This window comes from Vicugna pacos, chromosome 8 (genome assembly GCF_048564905.1).
Source record: "Vicugna pacos chromosome 8, VicPac4, whole genome shotgun sequence".
Classification (NCBI taxonomy): Eukaryota; Metazoa; Chordata; class Mammalia; order Artiodactyla; family Camelidae; genus Vicugna; species Vicugna pacos.
Window position 1 is genome coordinate 74,230,849 of NC_132994.1, and position 18,151 is coordinate 74,248,999.

General features: G+C 44.5%; 1 protein-coding gene across 4 annotated transcripts in view; it reads left to right on the plus strand.

Moving 5' to 3' along the window:
- Window positions 1-18,151, plus strand: part of PACRG (parkin coregulated) — a 438,725-nt gene that overhangs the window by 323,174 nt on the left and 97,400 nt on the right. Inside the window, exon 6 of one of the 4 annotated variants that reach the window (XM_072966156.1) lies at window positions 4,775-4,919. The exons of the other annotated variants lie outside the window; for them this stretch is intronic. Within the exon in view, the coding sequence (XP_072822257.1) occupies window positions 4,775-4,784 (10 nt within the window). The 3' untranslated portion in view covers window positions 4,785-4,919. Of the gene's footprint in view, window positions 1-4,774; window positions 4,920-18,151 lie in introns of those variants that run through there. 4 annotated transcript variants of the gene reach the window in all.

The window sequence follows — 18,151 nt, forward strand, 5'->3', positions numbered from 1 at the left end:
TTTCCCTCCGGCCATGCTCACCCCTGCTGAGCCTTTCCTAGGTCAGAGAGGCACAGAATCCCCCAGTGTCCTGGGCTCAACCCACTCACTTAGGGTTCTTAAAAAACAAAAACAAAAAAAACAGCCTTACATAGTTAGGTATATCCTGGCTTGCCATGTGTTTACAACTAGTTTCCATCTAGACTGTAAGCTCCCTGAGAGCAGGGACCATAGCTGATGTTTCTTTACAACTGTCTTAGCAATATCCAGCGTGTAAGCCCTGAAGTACCGTCTGATTTTACCCATCCACTTGCAAATGAAACCCCTGCAGCAGGGACAGCCAGCCAGATGCTGGATGCGCTGCCCTGAAAGGCTTGCAAGCACTGAACGCAGGCTTGACAGGCTGAAATGATTGCCTCAAGACATCCAGTAGCTGTACTGACTTCGGGAGAGCTTTTAAAGGGGACGTGGACTTTGGTACCATGTTACCCGGTTATCAGCTCCAACCATTGTATTCCTTTCCAAACCATATATAATTTTTGGTTTTGTTCTGTTTTCCCATGTTCTTCACCTGTTGTTTCATCTGACCTGCTTCTCTGATCAAGGAATTAAACTTTTTGTTCAAGATTTTTGCTGCCCATTTCCTGGGCATATTTGCTTCCCTGGTGGAAAGCTTCAAGTGAGTCACTCACCTGATTGGTACTTCCTGAAAAATTAGAAGCTCGTAAAGAAAAATGCTTCTCTCCACGTAGGGAGAAGGAATCTTAGGTGTATCAACAAATACACACATTAAAATATCATGAAGCTTTCACAAGATTTTCTACTAACTAGTTCTTGTTCCAGTGATATTATGTACTTTTATACTCCTGTACTGAATAATGAGCTTGCATCAGTTGTTACGTGACTTATAGTACATAGATCATGAAAATACTGCTAAAGAATTTCATTGAGTTTAGGACAGCGTTTTTGTGTGGTCCCTGCAGAGCAGTGCAATTTCTTATACTCTCATGAGCAACTTACGTGGCTGTTTAAGCATACAGAGAGGCCAAAAGGCACTGTTTCTTAGATTGACATTGTGCAGAAAATCAGATTTTGCTTTTCTTTTCTCAAAGATTACCCACAAATTATTAATAACACTGCTGCCTCTCACAGAGTGACCACTCCATGATCCTATGCCAAAAGCTGCACGTGTTTTGCTAGATTGCTGGTGTTGAATTCCCATCTTCTATACATGTGATTTTTTAAAATTTATTTTTGGTAGTTTTTGTAGGGGGGAGGGTAATTAGTTTATGTATTTATTTACTTTAAATGGAGGTACTGGGGATTGAACCCAGGACCTCATGCATGCTGAGCTCACGCCCTGCCACTGAACTATATTCTGCCCACTTCCCATGTTATGTAGAAACTTGGCAGGTGAGCAGTTACTGCACTGACCGAGGGGCACTCAGATTATAAATAACAGAGCCAGGCTGTGGTCTGGATACGGCCAGCTCACAATCTGTGTCTCTAACTACTCGGCTTTGCAGCCCTCCCCAAAGTCAAAGCAGCATTACAGCATTTAATCACCTGTGTGGGCACCTGTGTGGGACAGGCTGGGGCTGGGATGGCAGGCTGAGAGGCGCCGGGCTGAGGGGTGTTGGGTTGAATACTGGGGGGCTCACAGGTGCTAGGCTGAGTGATCTGCTGCCACGGTGCTCGTGGACGCTGGCCCCGGGATGCAGAGCCAGATCACACTGACTCGGACACCTGCACATCTGCCCGCCTCACTTCCACACCATGGCTGCTCTGTAAACGTAAAGCTGGATAAGGAGCACACTCACACTACAGCCTTGTTAACGGGAAGCATTAGCAAACTTTTATCTACACACATAGCACCTCGATGGCCGACCAAGTGACCCAGACGGCCACTTGGGGACAGCAGAGGCTCAGGGGCAGCGAAAAGCTGAGCAGGGGACGGGGATGAAAGAGCCGATTCTCAGCTATTCTGTGGGTCCCTAGAGACGAACACTGCGAACTTGTTCCCAGTCTCTGCGTCTCATGCCAGCTGCCCCCCCACCTTCCTCAGCCACCACCCAAGGACGTGTCCCTGGAAATGTTTTGTATGTGTGTGGGGGAGAGGATTAGAGGTTATTTGCTTGTGGTGGCAAGAAAAAAAATGCACTTACAGCAACCCTTGCTATAGACATATTTTTGCTGTTTCACAAACTAGACGCAGCATTGCATTATTAGTCAGTAACCCACATTGTTGGTTTATTTCTCATCATTAACCGCTCATTACCATGAGTGTGTTTTTCATCACTGAAGAAAAGTACCGTGCGCACCACAGTAACCCGCGTTCCACCTGGTCCGCAGCGAACGGGAGGCTTGCAAGGCTCAGGGAGGCTCGGCCACGCAGCACGTGCTGAGTGGCCCCGGCTCGCTGTTGGAGCTGCCTTGTTGATGGTTCTCCCTTTTGGAGAGAATCTAAAACAAAGCTCCTGTTCGCCTCCCATCCTTTTAGCTTTACTGCTCTTAGGCAAGGGTTAATGATTCTTGGTTGCCTAAGAACATCTTAGGGCTTAACCTACAATTCCTTATAGTTCCTCCAGTAGTTTCAGTGGAAGGTGACAGACTTTTCTAGACCCTTTTCATTCCTCTCCCTGCGAGGCCATGAAGAAGCTGCTACCTTTTTCCTGTTAGTGAGCCCACTGCTTCCCACCACTGAGTGGAGTCATTGCTCTCACCTATTTCTGAAAATTCTTGTTCATAAAATCAGCTGAAGGATGAGATTTACTAAAGAAATCTCAACACTTCAGGCTTTGCTTCAGTGTATTGTTTGTTTTACTTTATTCTGGTTCTCAGTTAAAGCATAATGCAAGGGTGGGTGGTCTTTGGAATGTTCTTCTGTCTATGAAATCAACCCAGTGAGACTGGTGAGTCGTCCTCCTGCCTTCCCCCGTGAGAACAGTCCCCACTGACATCCCTGCTGCTGAAACAACGCTGGGGCTGTGACGCAGCCCAAAGAGACGCTTGGTGTTGAATGGGGTGCCCGCCTCAACACAGGTCTCTTCTACAGTCAACAGGCTTCATCGGAAAGAATTTCAAAGTACATAATTAACAAAATTAATAGAACACATACTTAAACGTTGACATAGATCTGAAATAAGATCTGAAATAAGAATTCTTTACGTAAACAGAGTTTCCACCAATATTATCTCCTTTCATCTTTACAAGCCGTCTTGTGATACAAACATTTCCCTATTTTACTGACAAGGAAACTGAAACTTGTAGATGTTGATTGACTTGTTCAGGGGCCACAGAGGTAGTTATTTGCAGAGCACAGTCTTGTTTGGTGGCTTTAGGTCAAGTCCAAACAGAAGTCCCTGCTTTGCTAAGCGGAGGAGAATGGTGGATGGGCTGTGAGTCCTGGGGGACAGAGATTCTGATGGTGCTTTGCAGTTAAGGAAGCCTGTGGAGGAAACATAGCTTGAAGAATGGGTGGGATTTAATAGTTTAAAAGCCATGAAACAATGTGGTCCATGTTACACGGCCAATAAATACTGGTTGAATGGCAAAGAATGAATGAATGAGAATGGAAGGCATCTGAGATCGGGGAAGTGATCTAGAAGTCAGAAGGTGAAATTCCCGTCATGTGTTCAGGGGGTTCTGAGCAGGACACTGGCTGTGGGAGACACTCCTCCTTGAGTAGCAGTGGGAGATGGGGAAGGAGGGTGCTGGCATTGTGAAGAGCATTGAAGGCCAGGCTAAAAGGTGCTGACCTCGTCTGGAGGTTAGGTCAAAACCGCATTGCTTTTGACCAAATAACTTTACCCTGAAAACCATGGGAAGTCACTGGCAATTTGTAGGGAAGTTTAATGACAAAACCCAGTGTTTTAGGAAGATGAGCAGGAAATGAAGTAAGAAGTGTCCAGAAGTGCCCATGCTCCTGATTTTAAGAACTATCCTGTGTCCCTCTAAAGCCTCCGGTCAGCTCTTCCATCTGTGGGAAGCAGTGCGTCTAAAAGTCAACTTAGCTGGAAAGGGATAAAAACAAGAAAGAAACAGAAGAAACACCTTTAAAATTTCCCTTTCTTGGTCTGTACCCAAAAAGATCCATTATATGGTCAATCTTTTCATTAGGGCTTTTAAGCTAATCAGTAGGCCTTAACTAAGGAATTACAAAGCTTTCACAGCAAGAATAATTAAATGAAGTAACTTCGTACATCTAAAGTGATCAGATATGCTTCTGAAATTAGAAAAATGCAGGCTAATGATAAAAATATAGCTGTAATGAAACCGTATGCCTTTTATTGATTTTATTATAAAACATTTCCTTTTCGCATTCTTAATTTAAAACACTGAAATTCTGATTTGGTTTGAAATAAAATATGGAAAAATCCTGGTACTGGAGGAAGCTTGTCACTCTAATGGATGTCTTGCTCCCTAGAACAGTATTTTGGCTGTATTGGAGCGCATTGAAAGGAATTAAGTTTGGCTTTGCCAAAATTTCACTGGGAAAGAGTTTGCTATAACAGTGTTTTATTATATTCTTATTGAACTTCAGCCAGTTGAAAATAGAATTTCCTCACCATCCTTTTAAATTAGCCTTAAACTGCAGACAAAAGACAAAAATCAATGTGCAAATTTAGCTCCTTGCTCGCAGTTTCTTAAGAAATGTACCCTAGTGCTAATATGCAGAACTCATAGAAAATAGAACAGAGTAATTGGAAATTTTAAAATAGCATTTCCTATTCAATTTAGGTCTATTTAAGCGTTTAGTAAGTCCTGTACATAAATTGTTTCTTTAATGCTACAGGTTATACTGAGTGTCAACATGTACCTCCTCGGTGCCAGCTCAATAAAACTGCCTCCATTACGTTTCCTGTGGCCACGACAAAATTATGTGGAAATTCTGAGTATCAAACTGTAATGGAAACTATTAAAAAATGGTGGTGTGTGAATAATCTTGCAATCTACTTAAATGTTATATCTCATTAATAATTGCAAAGCACTTTGGGTGCTTAAATAGAAGTCTGCACACACACGCACATGCACACATGCACACATGCACACACACAGACACACAGACACTGGCCACACAGGTTTAATGCCTCTGTTCTACCCAGTACAGACGCTGTGAGCTCCTAAACAACTCTTAGGGAAAAAATAACTATGAATTCCTTAAAATAGCCTTTGGACTGAGACTAGTTAAGATCCAAAAATCTCACATACCTCGCTTTCCCCCAGCACCGGACAAGAGAGGTCAGTAAGAGAAGGAAACACAGCTTGGCCTAACTTAGGGTATTAACATAAAAAAAAACCTGTGGCAAGGCACCTGTGGCACAGGGAGAGAGAGCAGCCGACCACTCCTGAACCGAGCCGGGACTGCAGCAGCCCCAGGCAAGTGTGCCAGTGTCCAAGAAAGATAGGACAGGGCGATGTGGCCGCACTCGGGCCTGCTGGGCACATGGAAACGGGACAAACAGCGCAAATTAGGCCAGATCACTGAAGACTAGTGTGTTTTCTGGCCTGAAGCCTGAAAGGCTGGGACCGCTGAAGCCAGAAAGGCAGGGTAATGAGCAGACACCAACAGAAACTAACATGGCCTGCACAGTCCATGGTCCACAAAGAGGATGCAAACCCTGCAGGCCCCAGCCAGTGATGGTGGAAAGGGGTCTCCCTCCCCACCACCAGCCCCTCGTGCACTTCAGGAGAGAGGACGCTCCGGGAGAGATGGGCCTTTCTCTGGGAGGCGTCCCAATCAGTTTTTACTAGCCTGGCTTGTAATAGGAAGTGAGACGAAGAAGGAGAGGCCAGAGGACCCCATAATAAAACAGCGCCCACAGCTCGGCCACATGGGTCCGTCTGCATGGGGTTTTCTGAAGCACGGGTTCCAGGCCCGGCCTGAGTGAAGTCCTAGGACAGTTTGGGGACATCACAGGAAATCTAGATTTTTTTTAAATGAACAGGGCTTAATGATGTAAAGCTGTTACTTTAATAATTGATACATTTCTCTGTAAAGATATTAGCCAAGTTTTAGGCAAAGACTAGATGATCAAAGGATTCCTTAAGAAAAGGAACAGATTGCGGTCCCTCCAGTAACAGGCGGCCTTGTCGCAGACTCATGTTCCGTCCCTGCCAGAGAAGGTCCTGGAGGGATAACTAGATCGTCAGCTTAGTCCCACCCAAAATATCACATAAAATTCAAAGTGACCACCTGAGTTTAGCTGCAGCTGTTGTAGAAACGAACCGAACGTCACAGTCACAAAGCCGGAGGGCAACACTAACTGTTCTTTAACTTTAAATAGCTCGGGTTCCTGATCCTGAGCCCCCAGTCAGGACGCTTCTCGGTCAGTTCGGGGGGTGGTTGGAGGGACAGTTTCTTCACATTTAGATTTAAAGCTGCTTGCGCCGTTCCTCCCCCACCCCCGGCCCCGGCTGCTTAGGCCCAGAGAAGTGCCCGACCTCTCCGCGCCCACCCCTCCCGGTTTCAGCCCAGCGTGGGCAGTGCACAGACTTCCTGGGATGGTGACAGGGTCACTCTGTTAATGCCAGCTCAGTCCTCACCTGGGATTGCAGGTACTGGCACCTCTGAGCACGCATATGACCTGCGACCTTCTAGAACACTCCAGCAGGCCACACGGCCTGGAGCTTTGTTGTGCGTCCCCTTCTCTGGTGCGCTTTCAGATCTACCACTTCTGCTCAGAATGGCGCCCCAGGGGTTGATGGCTGACATGGACCCCTGCCATCAGTGTGCTTGCACCCCCCACAGCCCAGCGGCACAGGCTCTGTGGCTCCAGAGCCGCAGCTGGAGAGTCAGAGCCCAGCCTTCCCACTCTGACAGCCCTCTCGAGTTTCCGAGGGAAGCCCCCGAGAGAGCTAGTGCGGTACAGAGACCTGGTTTGCCTACATGTGCCCCGATCAGATCTCTTCTGTCTCGTACTCTTACTAAGAGTTTGGGCTCTTGAATCCATTGGTCCATTTCTAGCGACTCTCGCCTGGGCAGGCCATGTCTCACGGCAGCAGAGACAGTCCCGTGCAGGTGCGCATTTTGGACCACTGCTGCAGGAGGACCCCTCTCGGCACTCCAGCCCCATCTCACGGACTCAAAAATGGCATTCCCTTGCTTCAATTTAGTTTGACAGAATTCAGTTCAATTCAGCGAATATTTCCCAACCAGCACACTGGTCCCCGCCTGGACATGCTGTTCTGTCCAGCCCCTGGCTGGTACAGGCAGGAAGTGTTTACTCGGCCCTGGTGCTCTCCTCCCACTCAGTGGGCGCAGGATGATAACTCTGATGGTTACTGTTGGGCATTGACTCCTCGGAATCTTGGGACCCCCCTTAGATCCTTTGCCGTCGTTCCCCGCTTTCCTGCCCCTACCTTCGCCTTCTCTGACTCGTGCCCTCACCTCTGCTGCAGGCGCCAATGCTCTCAGGACATTAACTTCACACTCTCCTGGGCAGTGGCATCCATTTCTCTTCCACGTCAGCGGTTCCCAGGTCTATTTTTCCACAAGCCCATTCTCTTCTGAATACCAAACGCATGTTTTCAATTGTATTTTCAATACCCTGAACTCAGTATGGCCCAAATGAAATTCATTGTCTACTTCCCATATTTACTTCTCCTGTTGCATGCCCAATATTTATTAACCAACTGATCATTTAGCCATCTCTGCTAAAACCTCCGAGCCATCTTGTATGCCATCCCCTCCCTCAACCCCCATCTAGTCAATTCGCTCCATCCTGAGGATCCCACCTGTGACAGACTCTCTTTTGCTCTCCTTCCATTACCTCCTCCCGAGTTCAGAACCGCCACATCTCTCTCCTGGACTGTGAAATAGGTCTCCTTGCTGGATCTCTCTCCTGGACTGTTAAATAAGTCTCCTGGCTGAGAGTCCACACTCCTCTCCTTCGTTAATGCACCCTCACACTGCCACGGAACTGCCTTTCTAAACACAGAATCTCATGCCGACGCTCCTTTGGTGAAGATAAAAATTCCAATTGTCATTTTTTAGCTAGGTTGGGGTTGTATGCATTTATATGAAAGTCTTTTCCTAAATGGAATTATATGATCTGTTGCAAATCCAGTCTCCAAGCACAGTCCTGGCTTGCTTCAGAACATCAGGGAGAGCAGCCCTGAATCAACCATTCTTTGTGCAGAAAAAGCTTTCTGAAATAATTATTTTCTTTGGCTTGTACATATAGTAGACATTAACCAAATGTTTACTCGATGTTGAATTGATTTGCTGCTGCATAAATTGTTTTGATGGCAGTTGATGCCAAAAACCTGTGCCTGATCAAAATAATTAATACTCTGCATCAAGGAATATACATTTAGCACCCCCTAAAGCTACAGTAGAACATCTAATGGACTTTCTTAGAGGTGACCTTGATAAAATTCTAACTTGAGAAGGGGAAGCTATAGCTCATTGGTAGAGCACATGCTTAGCATGCATGAGGTCCTGGGTTCAATCCCCAGTACTCCCATTAAAAAAAGATAGATAGATAGATAGATAGATAGATAGATAGATAGATAGATAGATAGATAAACAAACCTAGTTACCTACCCCCACCCCCCAAAAATTCTAACTTGATGCCATTTTTAAGTCTCCTGACTCCTTTATAAGCTTGGGCACTTACCCTTAGGTCTGAAAGCCCTCTCCTTTGGGAAACAAGGCTCCTGCCAGGGGATTGGGGCACGAGCTCAGAGGTCCTTTCTGGCTTGGAAATGTGGAGTATTTGACTCTATGATTCCAAAGGGCAGCCTCCCTATTCTCTTTAAGTCACCCTTCTTAGGCCTTGTCTGGTTTCATTTTTGTTACACGATCTGCACCACAGCTCCCTCAGTGGTTGCCATAAAGTTGAGTTCATGTCTGGCTTTGTATGTTGTTCTTGTGCTGTGTCTGAGATCCAAAACACAGTTGTCACTGTCCGTCTAAATACCAGCAGTCCTGGGGAAAGAATTCCTCTATGTAAAGCAAGCGTGAAGCTTAGGATCTTTCCAAACGCTATTATTCATTTGTAGATATTTACTAAGAACAATTAAGGAATGTACGCTAGAACTTGAAAAATAAATTTTATCATTTTTATTCATCTTGTAAGCAACCAACATACTTTCTTTTACTTTCCTTTGAAACGGTAGAGACCATACCCTTTTATCCTAACAAGATATGAGAGGATAATTGTAGAAAATGTCAAAGATGGTGAAATGGAATGACACTGCAGAAAAAATTTTGCCAAAACAAATTAAAATGGAGATTTGTAATTCCTGTATAAAGCCCCTTTGTATGATCAAAGGAAGCATCATCTGTACCACTGAGTTCTATGTCTAACATAATTTTGTTGAAGAGGAGGCAGGCACGGGATGAACTGATAAGCTGTTTGCTCACAAATGCATAATAGCTGTAGTGACGACTTTGGTTTTAGGCAATGCGATTCTCCAAGTGAACATTTAGCCTTTAACACAGTGTTTAAAGAATGCTTTATAGACCAATGGATAAAAGAGAATTATCTATCGCTGACCAGGCATTTGTTACAAAATATAGCGGCGAATAACAGACTTGAACTGGATGTTTTATGCCCTGCCATTTATTCTCTGATGCCTTCAAAGGTTGGATGCCTTTGCCAATTGTATGAATCGTAACAAGAGCTTCAGTCAACACTTCAGGTGAACAGACCGCTGGTCTCTCCCACGTTCCTTTTCCAAGAAACAGCAACCACTCCATTTCAGTTTCTGCTGGAAAATTTCATCTCCTAGCCCCCCAGTAAGCTAACTCCATTTTGGTTTCTTTGGGAAAAGATAGAAATGGGTTTTGTGAAAGTGTGCTGAAATGCAGCCGTCAAGCCATCAGCATCAACAGAAAGCCAGCTGCTCCCAGCGCCACGCACCCCGTGCCCGTGACTGACAGGGGCTTGCATCCACGTCCCCGGTTTATGTAAAGGCCGATGCGCTGGTCACCCCGGACATGCTTGGTTAATGCTTGAATGGTCAGACTCCCAGGTGGCCTGTCGTTTATTTTTGTAACTTAGATCTTTTGTAACACTTCAAAAGCCGTTTAGTTCATTGATAGAAAGTAGAAATAACAGAATCCAAAAACAAGAAGGATTCCTGAAAGAAGACGAAGTCAATCAACAATAGAAGAAAGTAGGTTTCTAACGCAGGTCTTAATAATGCAACTGTGTTCAGATTGCATTAAATTGGTTTTCCTTTCTCAGTAATTGGCAAATGAGGGAAAACAGCTCATTGCCATCCTAACAGAAAGTTTTTCATCTGTAAACCTTACCAGCAATGACTCATTAGTAGCCTGTTAGGAGCCAAAAAACTTGCCTAAATATAAATTGAATTTCAAATGACGGTATACACATTCTTAAATTGAACTCGAAATCCCAAGCCTCTGCATGGACATTTGTTCTTCAGAGCACAGTCATGAAGGTGGGACCATCCAGCAGCAGTCTGCCTTGAGCCAAATTTCTAATGTTAGGTTTCTAAAGCTAAAATACAGACTAAGGAACAATCTGGTTGATGCAAAGAGTTGCATTAGACTCGAGCTTCAGACAGACCCTGCAGGAAGTCACTTGGGCTCTTAAGCAAAGAGCCCAATGCACTGAAGTAATTCTGGAGGTTAACTATCTGCCTGAAAATTATCTAAAGGCCTTGCAAAGCAACACAAGGGACTTTGAAAGAGTATGCTTTCTTGCAAAATCTGAATTTCTTTTTTTAGAGAAGGTAAAAATGATCTACTTTATACTTTTATTTCAATTAGACTTCAAAGGTCAAAAGTAGTAACAAGAATAAAAGTTAATGAGAACAAATGAACCCCTGAGTTTTAGAACCTCAGCAAAATTCTTATCAGAGCCCAGGACCTAGAATTGGACAAAGTTTGGGGTTCTTTGTCTGGTGTCAAGTCCCTTACTCTGACCGCCATGTCTCTCTGTTCCACTTCTTCCCCTCGGCCAGGTGCCCCTCCCACTCCCCATGTCCGTTCCCAGCCCAGCCCCAGACACCTGTGTCTCCCCATCTGGACAGCCACTCCCCCGTGCTCTGCCACTCTCTGTGCCATCATCCTGGGAAGTCACTTCTCCTCAGGCCAAAGGGGTCCCTCAGAAGGTCTCTGTCAGCTCTTGGACTTCTGAGTCTGTCAGCTCTGAGACCCTGTGACCCATCTTCCCATGTGTCCTCTATCCTCACACACGGGCACTGTGGGCTGCATTCCTTCTTGACGGCTCCTCTGGGGCCCACACTCCACACTTTGTTCTCACTCTGTCCATCCTCAGAAGGCCACCTTCTCCCTACTCCCACCTCCAACCATAAAACCCTCTTTGTTTGGAAGCTGTTTGCAGGTGACCCCTTCTCTTATCCAACCACATTCCCATCCATCTCTTTTCCTCCAGACTGCCGTGACGCTTCATCATCGTCTCCCTTGTGGCATGTACATTCTGCCTCGCCCACGCTGGGCTTGTCTGACACCCCAAAGTGGACTGTGAGCTTCCTGAAGCCCGCATCTCACTCCTCTCTCTAGGTGCCCCTCCCAAGCCCACAGTGCCTTCAACACAGTAAGCACTGAGGGAGTATTTGTTGAATTGATTTCATTTAATTCAGTTTTTAATTGAATCAAGCAAGGGATGTCACAGGCTTGCCTTTATAACTAGAGAAAGCACAGTTGTGCAGCTGTCGGCAGTCTCTGGGGGGTGGAGGGAGTACACAGGGAGAATCCTCAGAAGCCAGCTGACTGCTGGCCAAACCAGGTGCCAGTTGGGAAAAATTCTATAGTGAATGAAGGAAAATAAGATGCACAGTGGAAAAGAATACCAACATTCTTGCAAGTGAATCTTAAAGTATTATTTTTACCAAGAATACAAGGATTATTCCTGTTCCCTTGTTGACTAGTTTGTATGTTCTTCCTACAGATACTTTCAGAAAAAGACCTATTGTTTGTTTTTCTCCTTGCTGACACAGTAGCCATTGTTCGCATCTGCAATCACAGCACACATAGTTGAAAATGTGGGATTGGGGACCGGCTGTCTTCCCCCTCTGGTTCTTTAGACAGTGAATACTGTGTTCTTTATCTCTTATCACAGCTCTTTTGTCAAACATTGAATGATTTTTTTTCCCCCAGACAAATTTGTCGTTTGTTATCAACCATAAAAATGTCTTTATTGCCTTGTTTTTAAACATTTAAACTTTGGTATGGATGTCTCAAGATGAGCGTGAATTAAGGTGTTTATTTCATTTTAAATACATTTTTATTACAGTATATAAAGCTAGATTTCTCCAGCACGTATGGCTTATACGGAGGTATATCTAGACTAGATGAACATATATTTCATTTTAGTCCATGTTTGTGCCTTCTAGGAGGGTGGTAATGCCTGTTGGTTCCCAGGTCAGGTATGTTGGGAACATTTGTCAAGTGGTAGACAGGTGCAAACATCTGGAACTTTCTGAAGCAGGTGGCTGTCACAAGATTTCCTACTGCAGAAAGGATCTGACACTTCTCCACTCCTGGGATCTGCATTTTTTCAAATGCCCAAGAATTCTTCCTATTCTGTAATTCATAAACCTGATCCCAGAGTCTGTGAAAGAGAGAAAAAAAAATCTTTTTTTAAACATAATAAATAGTAACTCTTTATTTTTCCTAGTTTAAAAACTTATGATGTTGCTTGATATGACATTCAAAGGTTTAATTCAAATGACTATGTATAACAAAGAAATAAAATGTACTTCAAGCACATTCGGCATGTGACTTCAGGGCAACTTTAAAATATTCATTTTTTAAGTTGGTGGTGGAGTCTACAAAAAGTCTTAATGTGCTATTTTATATTTTTATGAATATCAAATTATAGAACACATTTTGCTCTAACCATTTCTACAAGGCTTCACTTAGATTGAGGGGATAAAGAAATGATTGTCAGTCTCTGAGATGCCCAGAGGAAAACGTTTCCATTTTGTTCTCGATTTGTTTTCCAGGCCTGGTTTAAGTTTTGAGACAATGTATGAGGAGTGAAGGTCAGAGTCAGTACTTTTACCTTTTTCAACTTGAATTGCTCTAAATTCTCTTACAAAGTATGGAAAACTGTTAACCAGGCAGTTCTCCCCAGGGATTTTGAGACAGAGAGCGCTTAGGAATCTGGACGTTGTGTATGGAACTTGCGCAAAGCGAAGCTGTCCCTGAGACCCGGAAGGAAAGCTCTAAAGAGGGACATGGACACGTGAGTTTTCGGCTGAGGAAGTTCATTTTTTTTGTAACTTTGAGAGGATTTAATTTGATGACTTTTCCTCAGAGATAATTTTTTTGTTTTCATACTCTTTAAAAGTTAAAAATTGTCCCAGCACATCGTATTTTGAAAGCATCCCTACAGTATTTCAAATGAAAGTACTTTAAATGTGTGTATCCTTAACATGTTCAAAAAATTCAGAGACTTCCTCAAATCCATGTTGGATTACCAGAGTGTTTCTTAACACTAGTCAGCGTGGGCCACCAACCAGGCCATCTGCAGTGGGGGTTCTGCCTCCAGCTGCGCTGTCCCTTAAGTTGTCCGATTTCCTCTTTTTTCTGTGGAGAGAGGTCCCGTCACTAGTGCCAGTAGAGGGCTGCGTGCTTGCTCTCGATGCACCAGAACTTAGTTTTTAATCTCTCTCTCTCTCTCCCCGCCTCTCCTCTCCTCCCTCCCTCCCTTCACATCTCGTCTTTTTTCCCACGGCAGGGCCCCTGAGAAGTCCGGGCTCCTCCACGCTGGGCCCTGCGGTTTGGGGGTGCTCACAGCCACATGCCGCCTGCCCATCACGCAGGAGGCAGGCTTGACAGGGGTCACCGCTGCCAGTTGTTCTGTGGCCTGGATGGCGTGCAGCCCGAGGTTGCTCAATGTTTGGTCGTCATAGAGGCGCACCTATACCAAAGAGGCTGGCTTTTTTTTTTAGGCCGTGATTGCTTCACTCATCCAAATAGCCTATTTGGGAAGGCATCGCAGTCCAAGTATTTGGAGTTACTAAAATTAGTTGTGGAAATTACGATGCACGTGCCTGTTGGCCACCAGGAACTAGGCTGACTACCCAGAACCAAGCTCACTCTGCCTTCTTTTCAGCTCCTTGTTCTTCACTCTGCTTCTCTCCTCTCTTTTTACCTCCTTCGTCCTTCTTCCATCCTTCCTCCTGCCATACCTACTTTTCCTTGCCATCAGTGCACAGTGTAGGCACTGGCCATTTGGGGTGTTCCAAGTGTTCCTCTAACTGGTGCTGGACAGTGTCCCCACCACCACTGCCTCTCTCCTGAGGCTGGTCCTCTCCAACTCATGTCCTGATTTGGAGGTGACCCCAGAGGGAGTCCACGTCCGCTGACCCTCAGCCCTCACTCTGTTCAGAATGAAGCACTGTTTCAAAGGTAACGGCTGAAGCACAGTAAAGACAGTATTTAGGGCTGCGTTGGCCCTCTCGACCCCACACGGGTGACTGACGTTTGATTGTTTTCATGTTTCACTGTAATCAGCTACAAATTGTGTTGGCTCATTGTTGATTTCCTTCATAATTCCTTCAAGCTCAATCTAATCTTGAAGCCATTCGATCCAGAGAGGGTGCTGTTAAGGGCGACTAGCTGCACACACCACCCGCACCGCAGTTCTGAGACTGCCCCTTGAGTCTGGTTCTACTTACACTGTAAATTTTGCCATGAAATCTATCAGGACACGTATCCAGTGAAGAAGAGCGTTGAACGGCCCTCCTCTTCCCTTTCCCTGTCCTACAACATTGTCTTTTCAGTGCCGTGTAATTTCCTCCTTCTAGCCCCCAAGTATCCCCCCTCCTATTTCCTGGAAATACACTTTTGAGACTTTTTTATGGTCAGAGAAAATACTAAGGAATGCGTTATTATTATTATGCACCTTATTATGGTGCTGTGTGTGGCCTCAACAACTGAGGAGACTTATTTTAAGAAAAACCTCCCTATCATGGTCTCTGGGGTCGGCCTCCCTGCTCTCCGTTCTGCTCCTCCCTTTGCCACCACTTTAACCTAATTATGCTTCCTTATATGATAGCGATAGGTAGATGGATAGATAGGTAGGTAGGTAGGTAGATAGATAGACAGACAGTCAGAGGTATATATAGAGATGATAAATAGACATTTAGATAGGCAGAAAGGTTTTCAGACAGGTGGACAGATAGACAAAAATGTGATTTGACAAATGGATAAATGATAGAAAATATAAATGGGAAAGATATGAGGGATGGAGAAAACTTAGGTAGAAAAAAATAAGTTGAATCTGTGGCTATTTTATTGAACTTAAAAAAAACTTGAACCTAAAATCATCAATATAGTTTCCTCTCCCCCAGAAAAAAAGAAATACATATCTAATTAGTGGGTATTTAATCTTTTTCACAGTAAGGAATTTTCCCTTCAAATACAATTTTAACTACTTTTCCATTAACGCTCATCAGTTCTCATCCATGTGAGCATTTTGGGTGCTTTCATCTGGACAAATCTGTTTTGAAGTCAACTTCAGCTATAAAGGAGAAAGGGAAAAAACCCATCTGTATTTGCTTTTGTCCAGATGTGTATCATGAGAACAGAGTCCCATTTACCTACTGTCCTTATGAAACTGGTAGCTATTTCCTATTCTTATTTTAAATTTTCTCTTTATCTTCCATTTTAAGGGAATTGCCAAGGGAATGATTCAGAACAAGGGCTGTCTTTTCTTTCAAGGGAACTGGCCACATCCAAATGGAATTGAAAAGAATAGCTCTCCAGTTCATGAGAGGCACAGATCAAGGAATGCAAAGTTGTGATGTCATATAAAGCGTTTTGATACTTACAAGGCACAGCACAAGGATATAAGACCTGATTATTATTGCAGAGGAAAAGGTTTCTAGATGTGGACTTCCTGTGTGACTCCTTTTCCGTGCTAATAGGTGCTAATGTCTTGAGGGAAATTGGAATGAATGCAAAATCTTTTATCCAGTAATATACCTTCCTTATTGAAATAGCCATTTGAATCTAGTCTTTCAAAGTAGCACATATTTTAACCAAATGAGAGGGATTATTTATTCATTAACATGATTTTCAGATTTTTATAATTCACACAACCTGTTTTGATTATGAAAAAATGCTTTTTTGCTAATATAGTGTGTCAAGATAGCTCAGTAAGTTAGAAAATGTTATCTTCAGAGTTAGGTCATTAAGCATTTATTCAAAACACAGTGTCAAGTACCTAGATTGCAATAAAAAATAAATAAATAATGGCACCATCTTCCTAGTATTTAGCACACGCCAGGCACCTGCTGGGAGCTCTTCTTCTTTTTACTCGGATTTACGTGATTTGTCACATCCTCACGGCTCTGTGAGGCTGATGGTACTGTTGTCCTCCCTTTACAGATGAAGAAAGTAAGGTACAGAGATGTTATGCCACTTGCCCAAGGTCACACGACGGGAATCGGTGGAGCCAGGATGCACACTGAGGCAGTCTAGCACCAGAGTCCGCGTTCCTCCCTTTTTACTGCGGGAAGTGCGTGTGCCTCACTCACCAGTGAGGTCCCAGCATCTGGCACCCCGTCTGGCAGTAACAAGGGCTCAGCAACTGTATGCTGAAGGAATGAATAAATCCACACCAGTGATGTTAAATGCACTTGGTTGTAAGCACTTAAAGAACAAGAGTGGTGAGATGTTTCCTGCCCTCAACGGAACTGCAGTCTGGTCCTGGCAGTTGGAACAAGCAATTCTAGTCCACTGTCATCAGGGGACCTTCAGCTGGAGCCAAGGCTCCAGAGGCTTCGTGTCAGCCACACTGTGAGTGGAAAGCCTGCTGTGTGTTTCCATTCCCTCATGGCTCATAGCAACCCTATAAGAGAAGTGCTGTTATCCCAATTGACAGATGAGGAAACTGAGACATCGAGTGACGAAAGATCTAGGTCACGGTCACATGGGGAGAAAGTGGCAGGTCCAAGATTCAAACCCAAGCAGTGTAGCCTGAAAGGCCTCACCTTGAACGGTCAAGCTTGGGGCCTCTCTGGCCCGTAATAGCATCTCGTAGAAGAGGAATAAACAGTGGGCGGGGAGGGGGCTGGGTGCAGAGATAAAGAATGTGGCCAGGTTGAAACATCATTGAGGAAGCATGCTGGTCCTCTGAACTCCTCCCAGAACTCACCTCCTCTTTTGCCCCAGAGCTGATCACTGTTCTGGGTGATTCTTCAGCACTTTCTGTGTGCAAGGGTGTGTGTGTATATACACATTCCTACGTATACACATACACACACAGAGATATAGATATATCTGCACACACGCATGTATTGTACAGTTAGGGATACACATGGCTTATAGGTAGTATGTATCTACATTACTGTGTGTCTGTAGATAATGATGTTTCAGACAATACATGTGTTATTAAGTGGCTTCATATCTTTCTGAGACTTGCCTAAGGACACAAAACATTTGGCCATTAAAGAATAGAAAACGATGATGTTCATTCTTTAATATTAAAATATCAGAGATGTGATGCTTGGAGGAGCAGAAAGGGAAGAAATTTGCTTTGATGAAGACTGAGAATCAGAGGAATCTTCTCCTCATCTTTGTCACCAGTTCTGAGTCTACATGTAGTTTTTATTTTTAAAAAATAGAAAAAAAGAAGACGACTATTTTTTCTCAGATGGAAAAGGCAAGGCCTGAGGTCTGCTGATCCCAGAACCTCCAGCAACACCTGAGGGAAGTTTCTCTCTCGGAGCCAAAGCAGACCCTGGGACAGAGGCACGTCCTCAGGATGAGACCCCCTGGGCTCACACACGCGCCTGTCCGTGTGTCCGCGTGATGCGTGGTTCTGCGATCTATAACATTTGCATGACCTCACTCTGAGGCAAATAGATTAACCTTGGACTTTGAACGCCAAGGGCATGACCGTGGGCACGTGTCGCATACTTCTGAGTTCACGCATACTTTCCGAACAGCACTGGGCCGTGAGTAGGAGAGGAGAAGGATTGAATTTCACGAGCAGCATTCCAGATGTATTGATGGGACTGCAGGGAGAGTCTTTTCTCTAAGCAAGGTCAGGTTTTAATCTTTTCAAGTTCAAGGTCAGGACACCTGATAAAAATAGCTGATCAACCAATGAATACTAAAGCCCTCAGTAGGTTTAACACGTGAGCCTTGTTTTGGATAGCTCTTTAATAGGGTGGTCAGCCGGCCCAGTCTGCTGGGGACGGAGAAGTTTCCCAGGAC